This window comes from Pelophylax lessonae, assembly GCF_965119305.1.
Source record: "Pelophylax lessonae genome assembly, chromosome: 10".
In the NCBI taxonomy this organism is placed as follows: Eukaryota; Metazoa; Chordata; class Amphibia; order Anura; family Ranidae; genus Pelophylax; species Pelophylax lessonae.
In genome coordinates, this window is record NC_138777.1 from 142,352,705 (window position 1) to 142,371,945 (window position 19,241).

General features: G+C 43.2%; 1 protein-coding gene across 5 annotated transcripts in view; it reads right to left on the reverse strand.

The window, feature by feature from the left end:
• Positions 1-19,241, reverse strand: part of DUS2 (dihydrouridine synthase 2) — a 1,337,959-nt gene that overhangs the window by 1,250,411 nt on the left and 68,307 nt on the right. For all 5 annotated transcript variants that reach the window (XM_082270346.1, XM_082270343.1, XM_082270344.1 and 2 more), the window contains exon 2: positions 9,214-9,345. In XM_082270346.1, coding sequence (XP_082126472.1) covers positions 9,214-9,345 — 132 coding nt within the window. The remainder of the gene's footprint in view (positions 1-9,213; positions 9,346-19,241) is intronic.

Sequence of the window (19,241 nt, forward strand, 5' to 3'; positions counted from 1 at the left end):
GCTACTCCTGCGGAGCAGATGACAATACCCAATAGTGATGACTTAGAGGAGGTGGCGACTATCGGAGGACGTTAAGAGAAAATGTAAAAAATAAAATAACAATAGTTACATGCTGAATATGATACAGCATATTATTAATAATATTATTGTTATCCAATTTATACACAGGCACTAGTTCTTGACTTTACATAGTTACATAGTAGGTGAGGTTGAATAAAGACAATAGTCCATCCAGTTCAACCTGTGTAGGTGTGTGTGGCTGTAATCATCTCACATACCCCTGAATGTTCTGATCCTTGAGATATAAGTCTAAGAGTCTTTTGAAAGCCACCATACTACCCGCAGAAACCACCTCTTGTGGTAGAGAATTCCACAATCTTGTAGCCCTAACAGTAAAGAACCCCCCACGTTGCCTGAGGTTAAAACACTTCTCCTCTAATCGCATTGTATGCCCTCGAGTCCTCATGCAATCCCTTCGAATGAACAGCTTTTTTTCTAAGCTGGGATCCCCATTAAGATATTTATAAATTGCTATCATGTCCCCCCTCAGACGTCTCTTCTCCAGGGAGAATAAATCGAGTGATTGTAGACGCTCTTCATAGTCAAGGTCCTCCAATCCCCTAATTAGTTTAGTTGCCCTTCTCTGGACTCTCTCCAGCTCCAACACATCCCTCCTGAGGACTGGCGACCAGAACTGGACAGAATACTCCAGATGCGGTCGGACCAGAGTTTTATAAAGTGGAAGGATTATAGTCTTAACTCTGGAATACATCCCTTTCTTTATGCATGCTAATATTCTGCTGGCTTTGGCAGCTGCCGCTTGACATTGCATGCTGTTGCCTAATCTATCATCAACCAAGACTCCCAGATCCTTCTCCATTTTTGATTCCCCCAAGGGTTCCCCTCCTAACGTGTATTGTGTTTTTATGTTTTTAGTCCCCAGGTGCAAAACCTTACACTTCTCCACGTTAAACCTCATTTGCCATGTCGTTGCCCACTCTGTTATTTTGTCCAGGTCATTCTGTAGGATATCTGCTTCATGCTGTGCAGTTATTGCCCTGGCCAATTTTGTGTCATCTGCAAAAACTGATATCGAACTTCTGATCCCGACCTCAATGTTGTTTATGAATAAATTGAACAAGGTTGGTCCCAGGACTGAGCCCTGGGGCACCCCGCTTACAACCTCAGACCAGTCTGAGTATGTGCTGTTTATTACCACCCTTTGGACATGCCCTTTAAGCCAATTCCGTATCCAAGAGCAAACCCTGCTGTCGATACCTGCAGACCTTATTTTATAAATTAAGCGCTTGTGGGGAACTGTATCAAACGCCTTAGCGAAATCCAAGTACATCACATCCACAGGTCTCCCCCTATCTAGCTCACAGCTCACCTCCTCGTAGAATGTTAAGAGATTGGTTTGACAAGAACGCCCATTTGTAAACCCGTGCTGATTACTGCTGATGATGTTGTTTTTAGCAAACTCTACGATATAGTCCCTTATCATCCCCTCCAAAAGTTTACATACTATTGATGTCAAACTGACAGGCCTATAATTTCCCGGGATATGCCTCTGGCCCTTTTTGAATATCGGAATCACGTTAGCTTTCTTCCAATCCCCTGGTACATCTCTTGTCCTAATACTATCAGCAAAGATCAGGAACAGTGGTCTGGATATAGCCTTACTGAGTTCCTTGAGTACTCTCGGATGTACGCCATCCGGGCCTGGTGATTTGTTTGTGTTAAGTTTATCCAGCCTTTCCCTGATTTCACCCTCTGTTAGCCATAGTGGTAAGTCCTGTGTATTACTACTAACCATACAGTCATGGTCAGTGTACCCCTCCGTTTCCTGTGTAAAGACTGACGAGAAAAAAGCATTCAGCACGGTTGCTTTTTCAGTGTCCTCTGTAACCATCCTCCCATCATTGTTAATTATGTGTGCAATATGCTCTGCCCTAGTTTTTTTGCTGTTGATATATTTAAAGAATTTCTTTGGGTTTTTTTTTTACTATCCTCCGCTATTTGTCTCTCAAAGTTGATTTTAGCCATCTTGATTTCTTGTTTACTTTTCTTATTTGCCTCCTTGTATTGCTCGAAAGTCGATACTGTGCCCTCTGATTTTTACTTCCTGAAGGCCAATTTTTTTCCCCTAATAAGTTTTTTGACGCTACGGTTTAACCAGCCAGGTTTGGCTTTGTCTCTTCTAAATGTATTTCCCATAGGAATGCACTGCAAGATGCCTTTGCCTAATATGTTCCTAAAGCATTCCCATTTTTCCTCTGTGGTCAGTGATCCCAGGGTTTGGTCCCAGTTTACCCTTTCCATCAATGAGTACAATTTTGGAAAGTTTGCCCTTCTGAAGTTTAGGGTTCTTATGTTCCCCACTTGCCTTGTTATATTGTTATTTATACTAAATGTGATCATCCTGTGATCGCTAGAGCCCAGGTTGTCCTGGACTCCTACCTCCGAGATTATGTCTGGGTCATTAGTGATCAATAGATCCAGGACTGCATTTTCTCTAGTCAGAGAATCCACCAACTGTGACATGTAATTATCCAGTAAGGTTTCCGTAAATAGGCGGGCCTTCTGTGAGTGTGTAGTCCCCTCATCCCAGTCAACTTTGAGCTCCGTTCTGGGGGCTTTTTTGTAAAAAAAATTTTAATATACATTTTATAGAGATGTGGCCTTAATTATCATGTATGTGCATGGGTGTTTAAACTGGAAGATTCTACAGCCAGTGCCTCCCCCTTTTCTTGTCCTTTCTCCTTTCGCATCAATTCCCTTCCCCCCCCCCTCCTTCTTATCCCTTCCTCCCTCTCCCCCCTTGTCCCGTCCTCCCCCTTCTCCTAAGTGGATTCCCCATGGCCAGCTGGGATTCTGAATAGCGGGAATATAGAGTGTCCTTTGTGATGGCCCGGGGAGTAAGCTGGAGGCATGGGAGGTGAGAACATTTTGTGTAAGAGATGGGGATATTATGTGCGACACGATGAGTCTGCAGAGGGACGGCTGTCCTTGTATTGACTTCTGTTGCTATGGAAGCATAGGAGGAAATGACCTCACCGGAAGTATCACCGTCCAGCTGGAACGCATGACGCGGCGACCCGGAAGTTAGACGGCAGAGTGCGTTCCATCTGTGACAGCGTTCGGCTCGGTGGCTGTGTCCTGCACATCCGAGCAACAGCTCTATCGCTTTACACCCTGTACACCCCGGACTACTATAGAGGTATTTCTCCAAATACTCTCTGCATATACCACTCAATCAGCGAAACACCCCCCCTCCTTTTCTCTCCCCCCCATGTGGTGTACCCAAGATGACCTACACCACTACGATGTGCACTGGCGCCCCCCCCCTTCCTCCTTTGCGGGGGACCTGAAGTGCCTTGTTCCTACACGGCTATCAGCCATTATATCCACTTGGGATTTGGGTCTGGCTTACCATAACACTACCTAGGACTTAGAAAGGTAGGCACTGGCAATGTGGTTTATAAATGGACATTCACCCTAAACAAAGGACAGTGGTGTGTATGTCTCTTTATAAAAAGAAGGCAAGGGTGACCAGCGCTATGGAAGTATGTAAATAATGTGTAATAAACAGGTGTAAGCTGCCAGCAACAGAACCCCGAGGGGTTAAAATAAGTGAGAAGTGCAAAGAAGTTCCCCCGGCGCTACCTCTAAGTGACAACTTGTCACCTTAAAATATATGTGCCATAATGTGAATGATTAGGAAGACAGTGAATAAATAAAAAATAGTGCACATATAAAAATAAATATTATTCCTTTTGTGAACAAGGATTTTTCTTAAAATAAATTGTGCTGGATATTGAAACCAATGTGAGAAGGTGCTCGTGTGCAAATACCAAATAAAGGGTTGCATACACTAGTGTGGCCACTAGATGTCGCAACCAAAATACAACCTGTTTTGGTAATATATGCTGGACTAGGTGAGCACAATCATAAAGGTTCCTTCTCCTCGGCGAACAGGTACACGCCCAATTGATGTCATAAAAAACAAGAGAAAGGGAACCCCATTGTGTAGTAAATAGACGCCAGTAGAATAACTAGCATAGATACACTCACGGTGTAGGCTGTAGGCAGTGATCACCAACAGCCTACACCGTGAGTGTATCTATGCTAGTTATTCTACTGGCGTCTATTTACTGCACAATTGGGTTCCCTTTCTCTTGTTTTTTATGACATCAATTGGGCGTGTACCTGTTCGCCGAGGAGAAGGAACCTTTATGATTGTGCTCACCTAGTCCAGCATATATTACCAAAACAGGTTGTATTTTAGTTGCGACATCTAGTGGCCACACTAGTGTATGCAACCCTTTATTTATTTTTCACAGTGGGAATTTTTTTCTTTTTTCACTTGTCTCACTGGCACTTCCTACAACTACTATAATAATTTCACACTGGTTCACCATTCCAGTGGCACTATTAAATTGTCCTTTTTGCACCGAATGTATTTATTTTATGCACTGTATTTATTTATTGGAATAAAATGTCATCACTATTTTTACTATTGCTTATTTATTTATTTATTTATTTGGTATTTGCACACGAGCACCTTCTCACATTGGTTTCAATATCCAGCACAATTTATTTATAAGAAAAATCCTTGCTCACAAAAGGAATAATATTTATTTTTATATGTGCACTATTTTTTATTTATTCACTGTCTTCCTAATCATTCACATTATGGCACATATATTTTAAGGTGACAAGTTGTCACTTAGAGGTAGCGCCGGGCAACTTCTTTGTTTGTCTCTTTATGTCTATACTTCTATCACACAAAAAACTTTTTTGGTCTTGTTTTAGATCTATTTTTATATCATTGTATTGTATTTGCATCCACAATTGTATTTGCATGTGTATTTACGCTCTTGTTTGTACTCATCTATATGTATTATTGGTCTGCATATGGGAAAAAGGAAGTAGGTACATTATGTATTAGATGAACCCACCCTGCAAGAGGGTGATTGGCAGTGTTGCATGAGGGATGAGCTCTAGCACCACTGCCACGCCCCAGGGGGAGGACTTCCATAGACCTCATGGATGGTCTTTGGGCCTTTGCACTGGTATTTAAACCTGTGAGTAGATCATGGCACAGTGGCTCTGAGGAAGAGGCTTTTGCCTCGAAACGCGTCAGCCGTCATCCTAATGAGACTATGGACATCTGTATGGACTACTTCTGATACTCAAGTGCATGAGTTTGATGTGATTGATTTTCACCTACGTTTGTGAGTAGCCATTTTTTTGTTTCAATTAATAAAGCCTATACTGAGGATAATGCGCTAGGTCGGTGTGCCCTTTTTCTTGTCTTTTTGTTTGCAAAATGATATCTCTCTCTGGAGTCCACGCCTCGTTTAATACAAGAAAAGCCTTTGCTTGCTTTGGAAACAGCAGCTTGGCATTGCATGCTATTATTAAGCTTATGATCTACCAGAACACCCATATCCTTCTCCGCTATGGATTCCCCCAATTCTACTCCCCCTAGTATGTATGATGCATGCATATTCTTAGCCCCCAAGTGCATAACTTTACATTTATCAACATTAAACCTCATTTGCCACATAGTTGTCCAATGAAACAGTGCATTGAGGTCAGCTTATAAGTTGGAGACAGCCTGTAAGGAAATTTACCACTGAAAAGCCGGGTGTAATCTGCAAAGACTAAAATTGTACTTTAAAACCCAGACCCTATATCATTTATAAATATATTGAAAAGTAAGGGTCCCAACACTGAACCTTGGGGTACACCACTGATAACTTTAGACTATTCAGAGTAAGAATCATTAACCACTACTCTCTGAATTCTATCTTTTAGCCAGTTTTCTATCCATTTACAAACTGATCTTTCCAAGCTGTAGACTTTACCTTACACATTAGCTATGTGTGGGGAACTGTGTCCCACGCTTTTACAAAATCCAAGTATACTACATCCACAGCCACCCCTCTAACCAAGGTTTTGCTTACCTCCTCATAAAATGAAATCAGGTTTGTTTGACAACTTCTGTCTTTCATGAATCTATGCTGTCTGTTGCTTAAAATATTTTTTTCCAACAAGAATTCATCTATGTGGTCTTTTATTAAACTCTCCAGTATCTTCCAGACTATAGAAGGTAAACTAACAGGTCTATAGTTACTTGGCAAAGACTTTGATCCCTTTTTAAATATAGGCAACACTTTGGCCCTATGCCAATCCAGTGGTACTATTCCAGTCCTTAACAAGTCCCTAGAAATTTGAAACAAAGGTTTGAAATGACAGAGCTCAATTCTTTTAGGATGCGTGGGTGGATGCCATCTGGTCCAGGTGCTTTATCCACCTTCATTCTGTCTAAATATTTCTGGACCATATTACTTTTGAGCCATTGTGGATCATTAGGGGCTGTGTCAATACCATCCTCATTATGGTCATGAGCTCCCCCATGCTCCTTTGTATATACAGAGCAATAATATATGAATAAATAAATGTAAATAAATACACAAATAACTAAAAATTATCATAAATAAAATAAATTATTTATTAATATTACATAAATTAATGATAATTAACCTCTAAAATAAACTATTATAAATAAAAATAAACACCCAAACCTGAACTAAAAAAAAATATTATTAATATAATAATCTATTTATTTTGTGTTAGGATGGTTATTTATTATTTTATTTTTGTAAGGATAATTGGTTAAGGCTAGGGGTTATTTATTTACTATTACTTAGTATTCATTTATTGAATTTATTTATGATTATTTGTATTCATTTGTGTATTTATTTTACATGAATTTATTAATTTATTATCACTATTATTATAACTATTATTATTAGTAGTATTACCACCTTAATGAAAAAAAAAAATAGGGAAAAGCTAAAAATAACTGGCAAGAAATGATGCAACCGATGATAGTTTTCTCTATTGGCTAATAAAAAAACGCAAAAGCTCAAAAACGCTGCATAAAAAAGTGCAAGTTGCGCATAAAAACGCGCCAAAATCGTGCACAAAAAACACGCTTAAAGACGCTACGCTCAGGTGTGAATGCAGCCTTAGGGAGATTGTTGTAAGAAACTTATTGAGTACAAAAACACAAACATTATCTTTGTTCTGTGAACTACATATCCCTCCATGTAATAAAGATGAAGAGAGAAAGACATGCTTAACCACCTGCCGCCAAATCATGTACATGGTACGTCATTCGACTTCAAGTGGTTGTACTGGGGTATTGCTAAAGGCATTACCCCGGTACCATTTTTTTTTTTAGAATCGACGGACGGCTCTTTTGTAATACCAGAGTGGCCAACTCAGTTGTTAGTACAAACAGCGAGAGGGGACGCAGGACACGGAACACATTAACACAACCCCATCCCCCCTGTTGCCTTCAGCGGTTTTCTTTGGCTCTCCTGTCCCACCAGGAGATCTGAGCTACTAGCCAGCACCTCCGCCAGCTAGTCGCAGAAACTATAGAAAACCAGAATCGGCTTTGATCGGGTTGCTGCTATGGTAACCTGGAAACGATGACATGATATCACTTCAGACATCTTAACAGCACCGTTTTTGATAATGGAAAGTATTCAAAAACACTGATCTTGACGTTTTGAATGCTTTTAAGTGCAAAGGAGGGATCTTGGGTCTTAAAGACCCCAGATACCTCCATAAAGAGTACCTTTCACTAGGGATGCACCGAATATTCGGCGGCCGAACATTATTCGGCCGAAAATAGAGAAAATAGCACTTTCGGCGTTCGGCCGAATAAGTCAAAAGGTCGAATAATTTTGAGCCGAACAATGTCAGCTTCCACCCTGACCGCTCACCTTCCTCATTGCGGCTCGCGGCTCCCTTCTCACACGCCGCCGGTGTCCTGTCCGGCCGCGAGTAGGGGGTGTGACGTCACGCGCGCGTCCCGCCCCCTGCTCCTGACTACGGCTCCTTCACACTAGGTCCACGCCCCACCCCCCTGTTCGCGGCTTTTGGCTCTGGCTGCAGTTCAGGTATGTGATGTGGAGCTGAGCTCATTTGGGGGAGAATACGGTAGCTGGCAGCTGCACAAGCATTAGTGTGCAGACTGCCATATGTTGTTGCCACTTGCCATGCTCATTACATTAGAGTGCCCTATAAAGTGCCCCTTAAAAAAAAAAAAAAGAAAAAAAATGTGCCTAACAGAGTGCTCCCTTGACATAAAATGTGGCCATCAGCGTGCCCCTTATTTTATGCTAAGGGACATGCTGATGAGCATATTTTATGTTAAGGGGCACTCCGATGGGCATATTTTATTTTAAGGGGCACGCTAATGGGCATATTTTATGTTAAGAGCAACGCTGATTTAAATGTTTTGTTTTGCCCATCAGAGTGCCCCCTAACATAAAATGTGCCCATCAGCATGCCCCCTAAAAATTGGCAAAATAAATGGAAAAAATGCGAAACACCGCGTTCGTTTTTCGGCCTTCGGCCAAGCATTTCATCATTATTCGGCTTCGGCTTCGGCCAAGAATTTCATTTCGGTGCATCCCTACCTTTCACATGTCTATTACTGTCACAAAGATGTTAACATTCCTTGTGATAGCAAAAAAAGTAATAAAAAAAAATTAAATCAACAGTATAAAAAAAAAAAAAAGAATAAAAAAACTAAATTAAGTCCCCCCGTCCCCCTATGCTAGTGCGCAAAGGGGACCATGTGCGTTGGTCCCGCACACAGGCAAACCACGATTGTCCCTCCCATGTGAGGTATCACCATCAACATCGGATCACAGGCAGTAATTCTAGCACTAGACCTCCTCTGTATATCTAACGTGGTAATTTGTAAAGACTTTTAAAGCGTCCCCTATGAATACTAACATTTATGTCGTTTGCCGTCATTGTGTGGGTGTGCGCAATTTTAAAACATCACGTTGGATATCAATTTATTCGGTGTGACATCAGGTTTTATTAAAAAGAAAAAAAAAAAAGGGTTATGTATTGAGTTTTTGTTGCAATAAAATTTTTAATTATTTATAATTTTCCCAAAAAACTGCGTTTGAAAAACCACTGCGCAAATACCATCTGACATAAAAAAAATTTGCAAAACCTACCAATTTATTCTCTAGGGTTTCTGCTTTAAAAAAAAAATAATAATGTTTGGGGGTTAGAACTAATTTTCTAGCAAAAAAAAAACTATTTTAACATGGAAACAAAAAGTGCCACAAAAGACAATTTAAGCAAGCCCTTTTAAATGAATTATCTTACCTCACAGTAAACAATGTCTGCACCATAATCTAGAGCAAGAAGGCGCATGGGCAGAGTTCCCACGCGAACCATAGGAGCCAAGATGATTTTGTCAGAGAAGGAAAGGCCCATGATAATGACTATATAAATTACCTAGAGAAAAAAAGTAATATAATCAAAAGTAAGTATATGCAATAATTTGTAAAATGTATATACACATGTTGAGCAATATGGTTAATGCACTCAGAAGTATACAGAAGTACTTAGACTGCACTCAAGATAACAGTCTGAATTACAGGCTGGTTTTATTTTTTGCAACAACATTTTTTTCCTTGTTTTTTGCATTGAGATATAGAATAAACATTACTTCACAAGTGTATGATTGGTAAGAACTGAAGCCAAAGTTGTTCATCAGTAACATCAGAAGGCTTTCATTATCACATAAAGGTCACAATAAAGTAATATATCATGTCCACATAAAAGAAAAAACATATTCTTCAAAGCATCCTCTAGTTAACAGATGTAAACTAAAAAAAATGGGATTTTTAAATTACCGTAAAATCAATTTCTCTGATGTTCATTGACAGACACAGCTCCTGATTCTTCTTAACCATTGAGTTATACTGCCTCCTACAGAAGTAGGACACTAGGCAGGAAAAAGCTTGACTTCGCCTATGCGCAGTCCCAGGGGGTATACACCCACTCGCAGCTATAGGCACTCAGTTTTGTTACAAACAGTGTCAGAAGAAAGCCAACTCCACAGAGGAGTGGATGCTGTGTCCATCAATGAACATCAGAGAAATGGATTCTACGGTAAGTCAAAAATCCTATTTTCTCTTTCGTTCATTGACGGACACAGCTCCCGATTCTTCTTAACCATTGGGATGTCCCAAAGCAGTGCTTAACATGAGGGGTGTGAAAACATCAGAAAAAAAAATTCCCAAGGCTAACCATAGCCAAACAGGTAACAGAGCTCAACCATAAACAACTGGAGCTCACCTTCAAAACAATGCACCCTCAAAGAGGACCAGGTCCTCTAAACAGTAGCCTGAACCATTTCGCCAAAAGAAGCATCCGCAGATGCCAACACATCCACTTTGAAAAACTTTGTAAAAATGTGCCCCGATGACTGCCTTGCAAACCTGCATCACTGACGCTTGATGACGGAAGCCCAGGAGGCACTAAGTGCCCTAATAGAGTGCACCTTGACATGGAGAGGAGGAATCTGAACCTTGATGCAATGGGCCTAAACCACCATCTGTCTGATCCATCTGGAAATGGTCGCAGAGGAAGCGGACTATACTTTTGTCAAGTCCGTCCGTAAGCACAATAGATAGAGTCTGACTTCCTAAAAGACTCCGTAGCTGCCAGGTACACCCTAATTGCCCGAACCACATCCAAGGCATGCAAGGCAATTTCCTTCGGATGTTTAGGCCTGGGAACACCGGGAAGGCAACACAATGTCTCCAGTCAAATGAAAGTCAGAGACAACCTTAAGAAGGAATGACAGACAGGGGTAAAGCACCACCTTATCCTTGTGAATCATCATAAGGTGAAAAAAAAGGATAACACTGCCAGTTCCGACACCCTGCGTGAAGAGGTGATAGCCACCAAAAATGTCCACCTTCTGAGAAAGCGAAAGTAGGCAAATCTCCCAAACATTTTCAAAGGAAGGCTTCTGTAGAGCTGAAACCACCAAATTAAGCTCCTGGGGCAGCAACGTAGCCCAAACTGAAGGAACCAAATGTTGGACACCCTGAAGAAAGGTATGCACCAGGGAGTGTCTGGCCAAAGGTCGTTGGAAAAAGACCGCCAAAAAATGTATACCTGGCCCTTGATGGTATTCAAGGCTGATTTCTGTTCAACCCCCCATTGAAGGAAGGTTAAGATTCGATCCACCGAGAAGGAGCGAAGATGAACCCCAACCAGGCAATGTACGTCTTCCACGTACGATGGTAGATCTTCCTAGAAGTAGATTTCCTAGCTTTCAACAGTGTAGAAATCACCGACTCAGACAAACCTCTACCCTTTAGCACCTGGCGTTCAACAGTCAAGCCATCAAAGCCAGCGACTGTAAAAAAGCAGGATGGAACATTGGTCCTTGGCACCGCAGATCCTCCCTGAGAGGAAGTCCCCAAGGAGTGGGGACTATCGGCGACCAGCCGTACCAGATCGGCATACCAAGACCGGCAAAGGCCAGTCTGGATCCACTAGAATGACCGGAATCTCTTCTGCCTCGATCGTGCACAGGAGTCAAGGCAGAAGTTTGAGAGGGCTGGAACTAAATCGGTCAACCCACCTTAGAATGCCGGCTACTTACTGAGCCACCAGGACACTTCTTGTGGCCCCTGGGCGATTGGCAGACCACGGCCATGGTCTTGCCCGAATGAATTCATACCGGACACCCCTGAAGATGAATTGTTCAATGAGCCAGACAAAGTCTGATCACTCAAGAGTTCAAGTACATCAATCGGCCGTCTGGAATCTGCCAGAGTCCAGACCCCATGAGCACATCTGTGCTGAGGACGCCTCCTCATCCGGACAGACTGGCATCCGTGGTGACAACCGTCCAGTATACAGGGGGAGAAGGATTTTCCCTGTTGAAGTGCTGGAGAACAAAGCCATCTCTAGAGACTGTGGATCCTTGTCCCATTTCACCAGAATCTCTTTAGCAGAGATCTTGTGTGGAACTGTGCAAACCGACTGCCTCGAAGGTGGACACCATCAGGCTCAGCACCCACATGCAAACCCGGAGGGATGACTGCCAGCTGAACAACAGAAGCTGAATTGCCTCCTGCAATGCCTGAAGTTTTTATAGAAGAAGAAACACTTTGGCTGAGGCCGAGTCCAGAGTCAGACCCAGATGGTCCAGTTCTTGTGGACCGAACCAAAGAAGACTTCTGAAGGTTCAGAATCAAACCAAACTCCCTCTGCTCGCAGAAGATGATCGTCCAGGTACTCCAGTACCACGATCCCCCTGCTAATACAAACAATGCCAGCACTGGGGCCAAAACTTCTGTGAAGACCCAAGGATCAGAGGCGGGACCAAAGGTCAATGCCACAAGCGGATACTGCCCCCTCGCCCGTGGCAAAATGGAGGCAGCGCTGATGACCAGCACATATTAGAACATGTGGGTAGGTGTCCTTGATGTCAATAGAAGTGAGAAGAAATCCACCTGATGTAGGGATGCCACTACTGTGCGAATGGACTTCAAGCAGAACTTCTGTACTTGCACAAAGCAGTTTAGTGCTTTGAGGTCCAGAATTGGATGTACCTTGTCTTCCTTCCTGGGAATTGTAAAGTGGTTTAAGTAAAAACCCCTGAAAAAATTCCGAAGTCAGAACTGGAATAATCACCCTTAAAGTAACAAGTCTTGCACCGCCCCAAAGAGACCTGTAAGTGATCTGGGGATAAATGCAGGTTGGAAGGTAGGAACCTTTTAAGAGGATAAGACCAAACTCGATCTTGTAGCCTGACCAAATAACTTTGTTGACCCACTCGTCCTGTACTAGGGAGGTTCATGGATCCGGAAACCAGCGAAAACGTCCCCCCACCCCAGAGACAGGTGAGGGCGCCCCTTCATGCAGAGGCAGTCTAGTCCGCAGGTCTGAAAGAGCCCACTCATGGATTGCCAGAACAGGTCCTCTTGGAACCTCTGGTGGAGGCCCTGACTTTTGATCCCTTGTTGAGGGGCGAAAAAACCTCTTATGAGCCAGGGAGAATAGTCCACATCTACGACGGGGCTCCTTACCCTTGGTAGCCTGCGGAAGAAGAGTACTCTTCCCCCCTGTGAGACGCTAATGATGTCATCCAAGGAAGCTACAAACAGGCGATCCCCTACAAGGGGAAGATCAGATAAGATCTTAGAAGTCTTGTCTGCAGACCAGCATTTCAGCCAGATAATACGCTGAAGGACCACTGCTGATACAGACAGCCTAGAAATCAAAGGAACCGCATTCAAAGAGGCATCACAGATAAACTGTAGCCCCTGGATCAACTGATCCTCCAGCTCCGCAAAGACAGGGGGATCCGTTTCCTCTACAGGTCCCATTGTTAAAGTATAGCCTACTCGGTCAGAGTTTGCCATACCAGGGCAATAGTAAATACAGGCCTAAGTGCCGAACCAGCCACAGCGAACATATGGCAGGCCAGAGCCTCCACCCTCCTATCAGCTGGATCTTTAAGGCCGGGGACTCCTTAACCAGAATGAAGCTAGCTATATTTAACATGGAAACCGACGAGTCCGCTACAGGTGGGACAGTCCACCTTTTAAGTAGTTAATCCTCATAAGGATATCACAAAGCAAAAACGCTTAGGAACCACTGCGTTTTGGACAACCCCACTGTTTAGTGACAATGTTGTCAAAGTAAGCGGAAAGGGGAACACCCTCACCGCTTTGAGGGGCCCATGGGAGCTGGAAGGGACCAGCGCCTCTGACGCAGCATCAGCCGCAATCTCTATTTTAAACATTTTACGCACTGACACAAACAGTGCATCTACCCACCAGTGCCATTACATGCGCGGCTAGAGAAGCAGAGGAATCATCCTCACTATCCAAGCACTCAGGGTGTGTGGACGCAGACCCAGCAGGGTGACTCAGGTCTGCAACAAATTCAGGATTTGATGTAACAATCAGGGAAGGGCCGCCATCTCCCGTAAAGGAGACGCCGACCGAGGGCCCACCAATGGACCGCCTACTGGACCCTGCAAAAAGGACAAGGGGCTGGCCTTTAGAGCCCCTCTTTAGAGGTCCGTATAGTAGGAAACAGCCCCCTTAAAAGGGGGCCGCCTGCCATGACGCGGACGTGCAAGCAGGGAACCCCGATGGTCCCGCAACGCTTAAGAGGGGTAGGTGCCCTACACAATAATGTCAGCAAGGTTGTCATCAAAATGAACTGCCCCCACAGCACCACCTCTTCCAAGGGACACACCCTACTCGGCCGCAAGCCACGGTCTACATTTTCGTAGGTGCCCAGCCACCTGGACGCGAACCCCAGCGAAGCCGATCACCTAGGGGCAGAAGAGGGGAGGACGGATGCCCAAACAGGAGGCAGTGGCTTCAGCCACCCTCACAGAGTCTGCCCCAAATAGTTTCCGACCAGTAGGCCGCAAAGGCGAGGCCTACATTTTTGGCGGGATCCGGCCAGGTGAGTCATCAAACCCTAAGATGGCAGGGAACCCTGCTCAACCCCCCACTGCGCACCAGGAAAAACTTGGTCAGCAGTAACTCCAACAATCCCACCTTAAGGGTATGTGGCGAAAGACCCATAGTGATGACCAAAATATTAGAGGGGCTGGGGGGAGGGGGAAGGAGTGATGACCCCAAACCCTCCAGGAGTAGAGGGGGGAAAGCTACTTACCATACCAGGAACAGAGTGAGGACCACTCCGGACAGACAACAACTTCATCGGAATGTGGATGCTGTCAGCCAGGAGGAACGGTGTGACTCAGGCCGAGGCCAGGTCGTATGCGCCCTCGTGAGACATTTAACTCGCAGGCCAGCCCCTGTCCAGTGGGGCTATGTCACGGCTGACCTCGTGTGGAGCTGAGGTCTGCGAGCGCTCGCTGGCAAGACTGGGGGGACCCTCTGAATGTAGATTATCCAGTCTGTTGCCCAGCCTGGCAATTGATTGTAGATTTTCGCAGGAACAAAATAACAAAGATAGGAAAAAATTCAATTTAAAAAGAAAAAAAAATCGCCTGGACCAAGCAAGGAACTAAGTCCTTACTCTGGACTAGGCAGTGAAAAATTGAGTGCCTATAGCAGAGAGTGGGTGTATACCCCCTGGGACTGCCCATAGGCGTAGTCAAGCTTTTTTCTGCCAAGTGTCCTACTCCTGTAGATTGCAGTATAACCCAATGGTTAAAAAGAATCAGGAGCTGTGCCCGTCAATGAACGAAAGAGAAAACTTTTTCTTGACTTACTAGTAAAATTAATTTCATGGAGTACCCAGGTCCCTGCCTCCTATTTGCTTTTTCTGGCTACAAATAAAACTGAGGCTAGCTGCGCGATTGGTTGTTTAGGAAATGTCCCTGTAGCTTCTTTTTTTTTTTTTTTGCTATTGTCCAATTACCTGAAAGCAGCTACATATAATCCATTATTAAAGACTGAAGGTCCTGAATCCTGTAATGTACTCCAAGAAACTGATTTCTGAAAGCCTATTCTATTTTAACCAATATTCTTTTTTTTTTTTTTTTAACAAAAAGAGCTTTACTTTAAATAAAAAGTATATATTTTATTCTATAAATTGTCCTGTTTAAGATGACAGTAAAAGCCTTATAACTCCGGTTATTTTCCTTCAATAGACGCATTTAGATGAAGACAAGATTCCATAATTAGAGAACTACCACCGCGCCTCCAAAAACTGCTAAGTCAAAAGGGGGTAGATATAATGCTTGGATGTGAAGTGCCTACTTCGCGAGCAAAGAGTAACCTTAGTGAATCTATACTTGAGGAACGAGGATCAGGTCTCTTATCTTAAAGCATGCTTGCTCCAGGGTGACCAACATTAACATGGCATCCTAATAGTGGGCGCTGACTGCAATCAAGTCCTAGACCCTCTAGTGGATGCATCTAAAAGGAACCTCCCATTTACCTTTTGCCAAATTGCGGAAAGGCTAACACGTTACTTCATTACCATTAACTTGTAGTTGGAGGACTCTTCATACCTGAGACTGAGACTATACTATTTATTCACCCAACCACAAGACGTATATAAGAATGGATTACCTCTATCGCCAAGAATGCCCTTCCTTATCTCTCTTCGGCCACCATCGGCTCCTATACCTTGTCAGATCATCCCCTCACACATTGCTCCTTGGAGCTGGGTGAATGATTACAAAGGGAATGGCACAGGAATAAATTAGTCTTTCCTAAACAATCCAGCTTATAAGAGCCTAGATAAAGCAGGAACTGGACTCCCCTTTCAGGCTTTGGAAAATGCACAAGTGCGTATTGCGGGGCATACTAATTCATTTGGGGACACATAGGAAGAAATTGCTTTCCACCTAGATGGAAGATTTACTGCGGTACATCCGTTCCTTAGAACAAGTTCACAAGCAGTCTTACTCGCAAGAAGCGGGTGAGAGGTTCCAGACTTTGAGAGATTAATTAAATTCCCCACCCACTGACAAAGCTCAGGCCAAACTGGTTCAGGGCAGGAGAGTGTTCTACAAATGATAACTATCTTTGTCCTGATTGATCATCTGACCAAGATGACACATGTTGTACCTTTAAAAGGGAACCCCTTCTGCCATTGAGACTGCCTCTGTTTTCATTAAAGAAATTGTAAAATTACATAGGATTCCTGACAGCATAGTCTCCGACCGTGGATTACAGTTCACCTCTAGATTCTGGAGGGCTTTATGTGAGCTTTAAACATTGAGCTACATCTATCCACCGCATATCATCTGCAAACGGACAGAAAGGACAAACCACACTCTTGCACTCTTGAACAGTGCTTGCACAGGATGGTTAGTTGTCACTTCTTCCACTGGCGGAGTTTGCATATAATAACTCCATTCATTCAGCCACCAAGCAATCACTATTTTATGCTAACGTCGGGTATCATCTTTCTTTATGGCCCGTACACACGATCCGAAAATTGGACGAAAATGAACGCTTGTGAAAGGATCGGACGATAATCGGATCGTTAGTACACAGCTTACGAGAGGCGATCACGACAGTTCACCCGATATTATCCGGTCGTGCAAGCATAAAAATTTTGTTCGTATTATAACACATCGTACGATAATCGTATTATCAGTATGTTGTTCATCCGAACAAAATGGTGAGCAGTAGACAGCGCATGAGCAGTAGACATCATTTTCCCCTCACACGCTACAGCGTGGTTACGCATACCGGAAGCTAAGAATTATCGTCCGAGAAAAATCGTATCGTGAGTAACCTCTCCCGTTAAGCGAATATTATTGAGAGCTGCTAGAATACGAAAAATAACGGATGGAACGTCGCCCGATTTTCGGATCGTGTGTACTGGGCATTACTGCCTGAGGTGTCTGTGGAATCTTCCGTACTGGCTGTACAAGACAAATCAAACTTTTTTAATTCCAACAAACCGGTGTTACAAGGCACCATCTCTAAGGCTCGGGCAAATATATTTTTTTTTACAAAAAGAAGATAGGCAACTTCAATCTTGAACCTGGGGATAAAGTCTGGCTGTCCACAGCAAACCTGAAATCGAGCTGTCCCTCTGTGAAACTTGGCCAAAAGAAATCTAGGGTCAAGAGAAAAATTAATTCAGTGGCGTTTGAGTTGGTTCTACCTAAAAGCCTGAAAATAAACCATTGTATTTCATGTTTCTTTGTTATAACCAACAGTGCCAAATCCCTTTCCAGACTGGGGTCCAGAGATTCCTTCTCCGCAACTTATCGAAGGAAACAAGGAATATGAAGTGGAAGCTGTACTGGACAGTAGAATTAAAAGGGGCCAAACGCAGTTCCTTATCAAATAGGAAGGGCTATAGCCCAGAAGAGAATTCTTGGGAACCCAGCTTTGAATCTGCATACACCACTTCTGCTGCAAGCTTATTATTAGCGTCATCTAGAGAAAAACATTGGGTGGTCTAATTTCAGAGAACTGCTGTGACACATGGAGTGCATTTTGCCCATAGAATTCTACACAGGTGAACAAATGTTAGAAGGAATGCAAACGCACGTGCGCAAAAATGCATGCACTTGTAGGAACACACCCACTAGTTGTGAGTTTTGCTGTCTGTTGCCTATCTTTTCCACAACTTTCCTGTATTCCCTGCTTGCGTTGCAGCTTCTCCTCTGCTGTTTACTTTCAATTTCTAAGTACTACATATTTTGTGGTACCTTTGTGCCTGCAAGCAGCGTTTCCTGTACTTACTACGCCCCCTGAATTCATCCTCTCTGTATCTTTATAGTTCAGAAGCAGCTCTGAGAATTCTGTGACACAACAGTTTTGCTATATTTATATAGAGCACTATATATATAGAGCACTATACAATAATGAGAGAAATTATACCTTCTACAAATTCATGTCTAATTGATCAAAAACATATGCATAACTGTACTAATTCCAATTAATAAAGTGACATTTGCATGAATAAATTAGTAAACATTAGTACACAGTCCAGTGCTTTAAATATACAGTATTCCCTAAGTGTCAAGTGTATCAAAAGCAATCATATAGTGTCCCGCGCTCCTTTTTGGTGACTAGTGCTAAATTTCATCCACCAATATTCCACTGCTCCACCTTGTTACAGGTATTCACAAGCCAAACTGTGCTGTCCACCACTTAGTGCATGTGCGATTATTTGGAATAAAATGGATGCGACACAACAATGCCTATCAACAGGGCATAGTACAGGCGGTCCCTGGGTTACAAACATCCGACTTACAAACGATTCCTACTTACAAACGGAGGGAGACAACAGGAAGTGAGGAGAAATCTAGCCTTAGGAAGGGAAATTCACTCCTGTAAGAGATATCATGGGAAAAATGTGTCTCCACTGAAGCTTTATCACTAATCCTTTTTTCCACAACAACCCAAAATTTTCAAAACACAGATGTCAAAGGGACAGAAAGTGAGGTGAAATCTGAACAGGGGGACACACAGTAAAACAAATGGTACAGGGGAGTTAACCCTTCGCTATGCTTTTCAAAAAAACTAAAAATTATTCTTTTGGCTGGAAACGTAAACGTAAAAAATGTACCTGTTCCAACTTACAAACAAATTCGACTTAACAAACCTACAGTCCCTATCTTGTTTGTAACCCGGAGACCGCCTGTAAATATCCATCACAGAATTCAAGGAATAAATGTGTAGGGATCTTCATAAAGCAGGGTCATTCAATTCAGATTAATAGGAGTAGTCTAGAAAATATAGGATTTTATATTTTGATCACAGATACGCTTTAACTCTGTTTTGTATGCTACAGTCAGTGGTGGGATTCAGCCGGTTCGCACCGGTTCCATAGAACCGGTTGCTAACTTTCTGCAAGTTCGCAGAACCGGCTGAATCCCTCTGCGCGTCTGAGGAAGCGCAGGACAATTGAATGTCCCG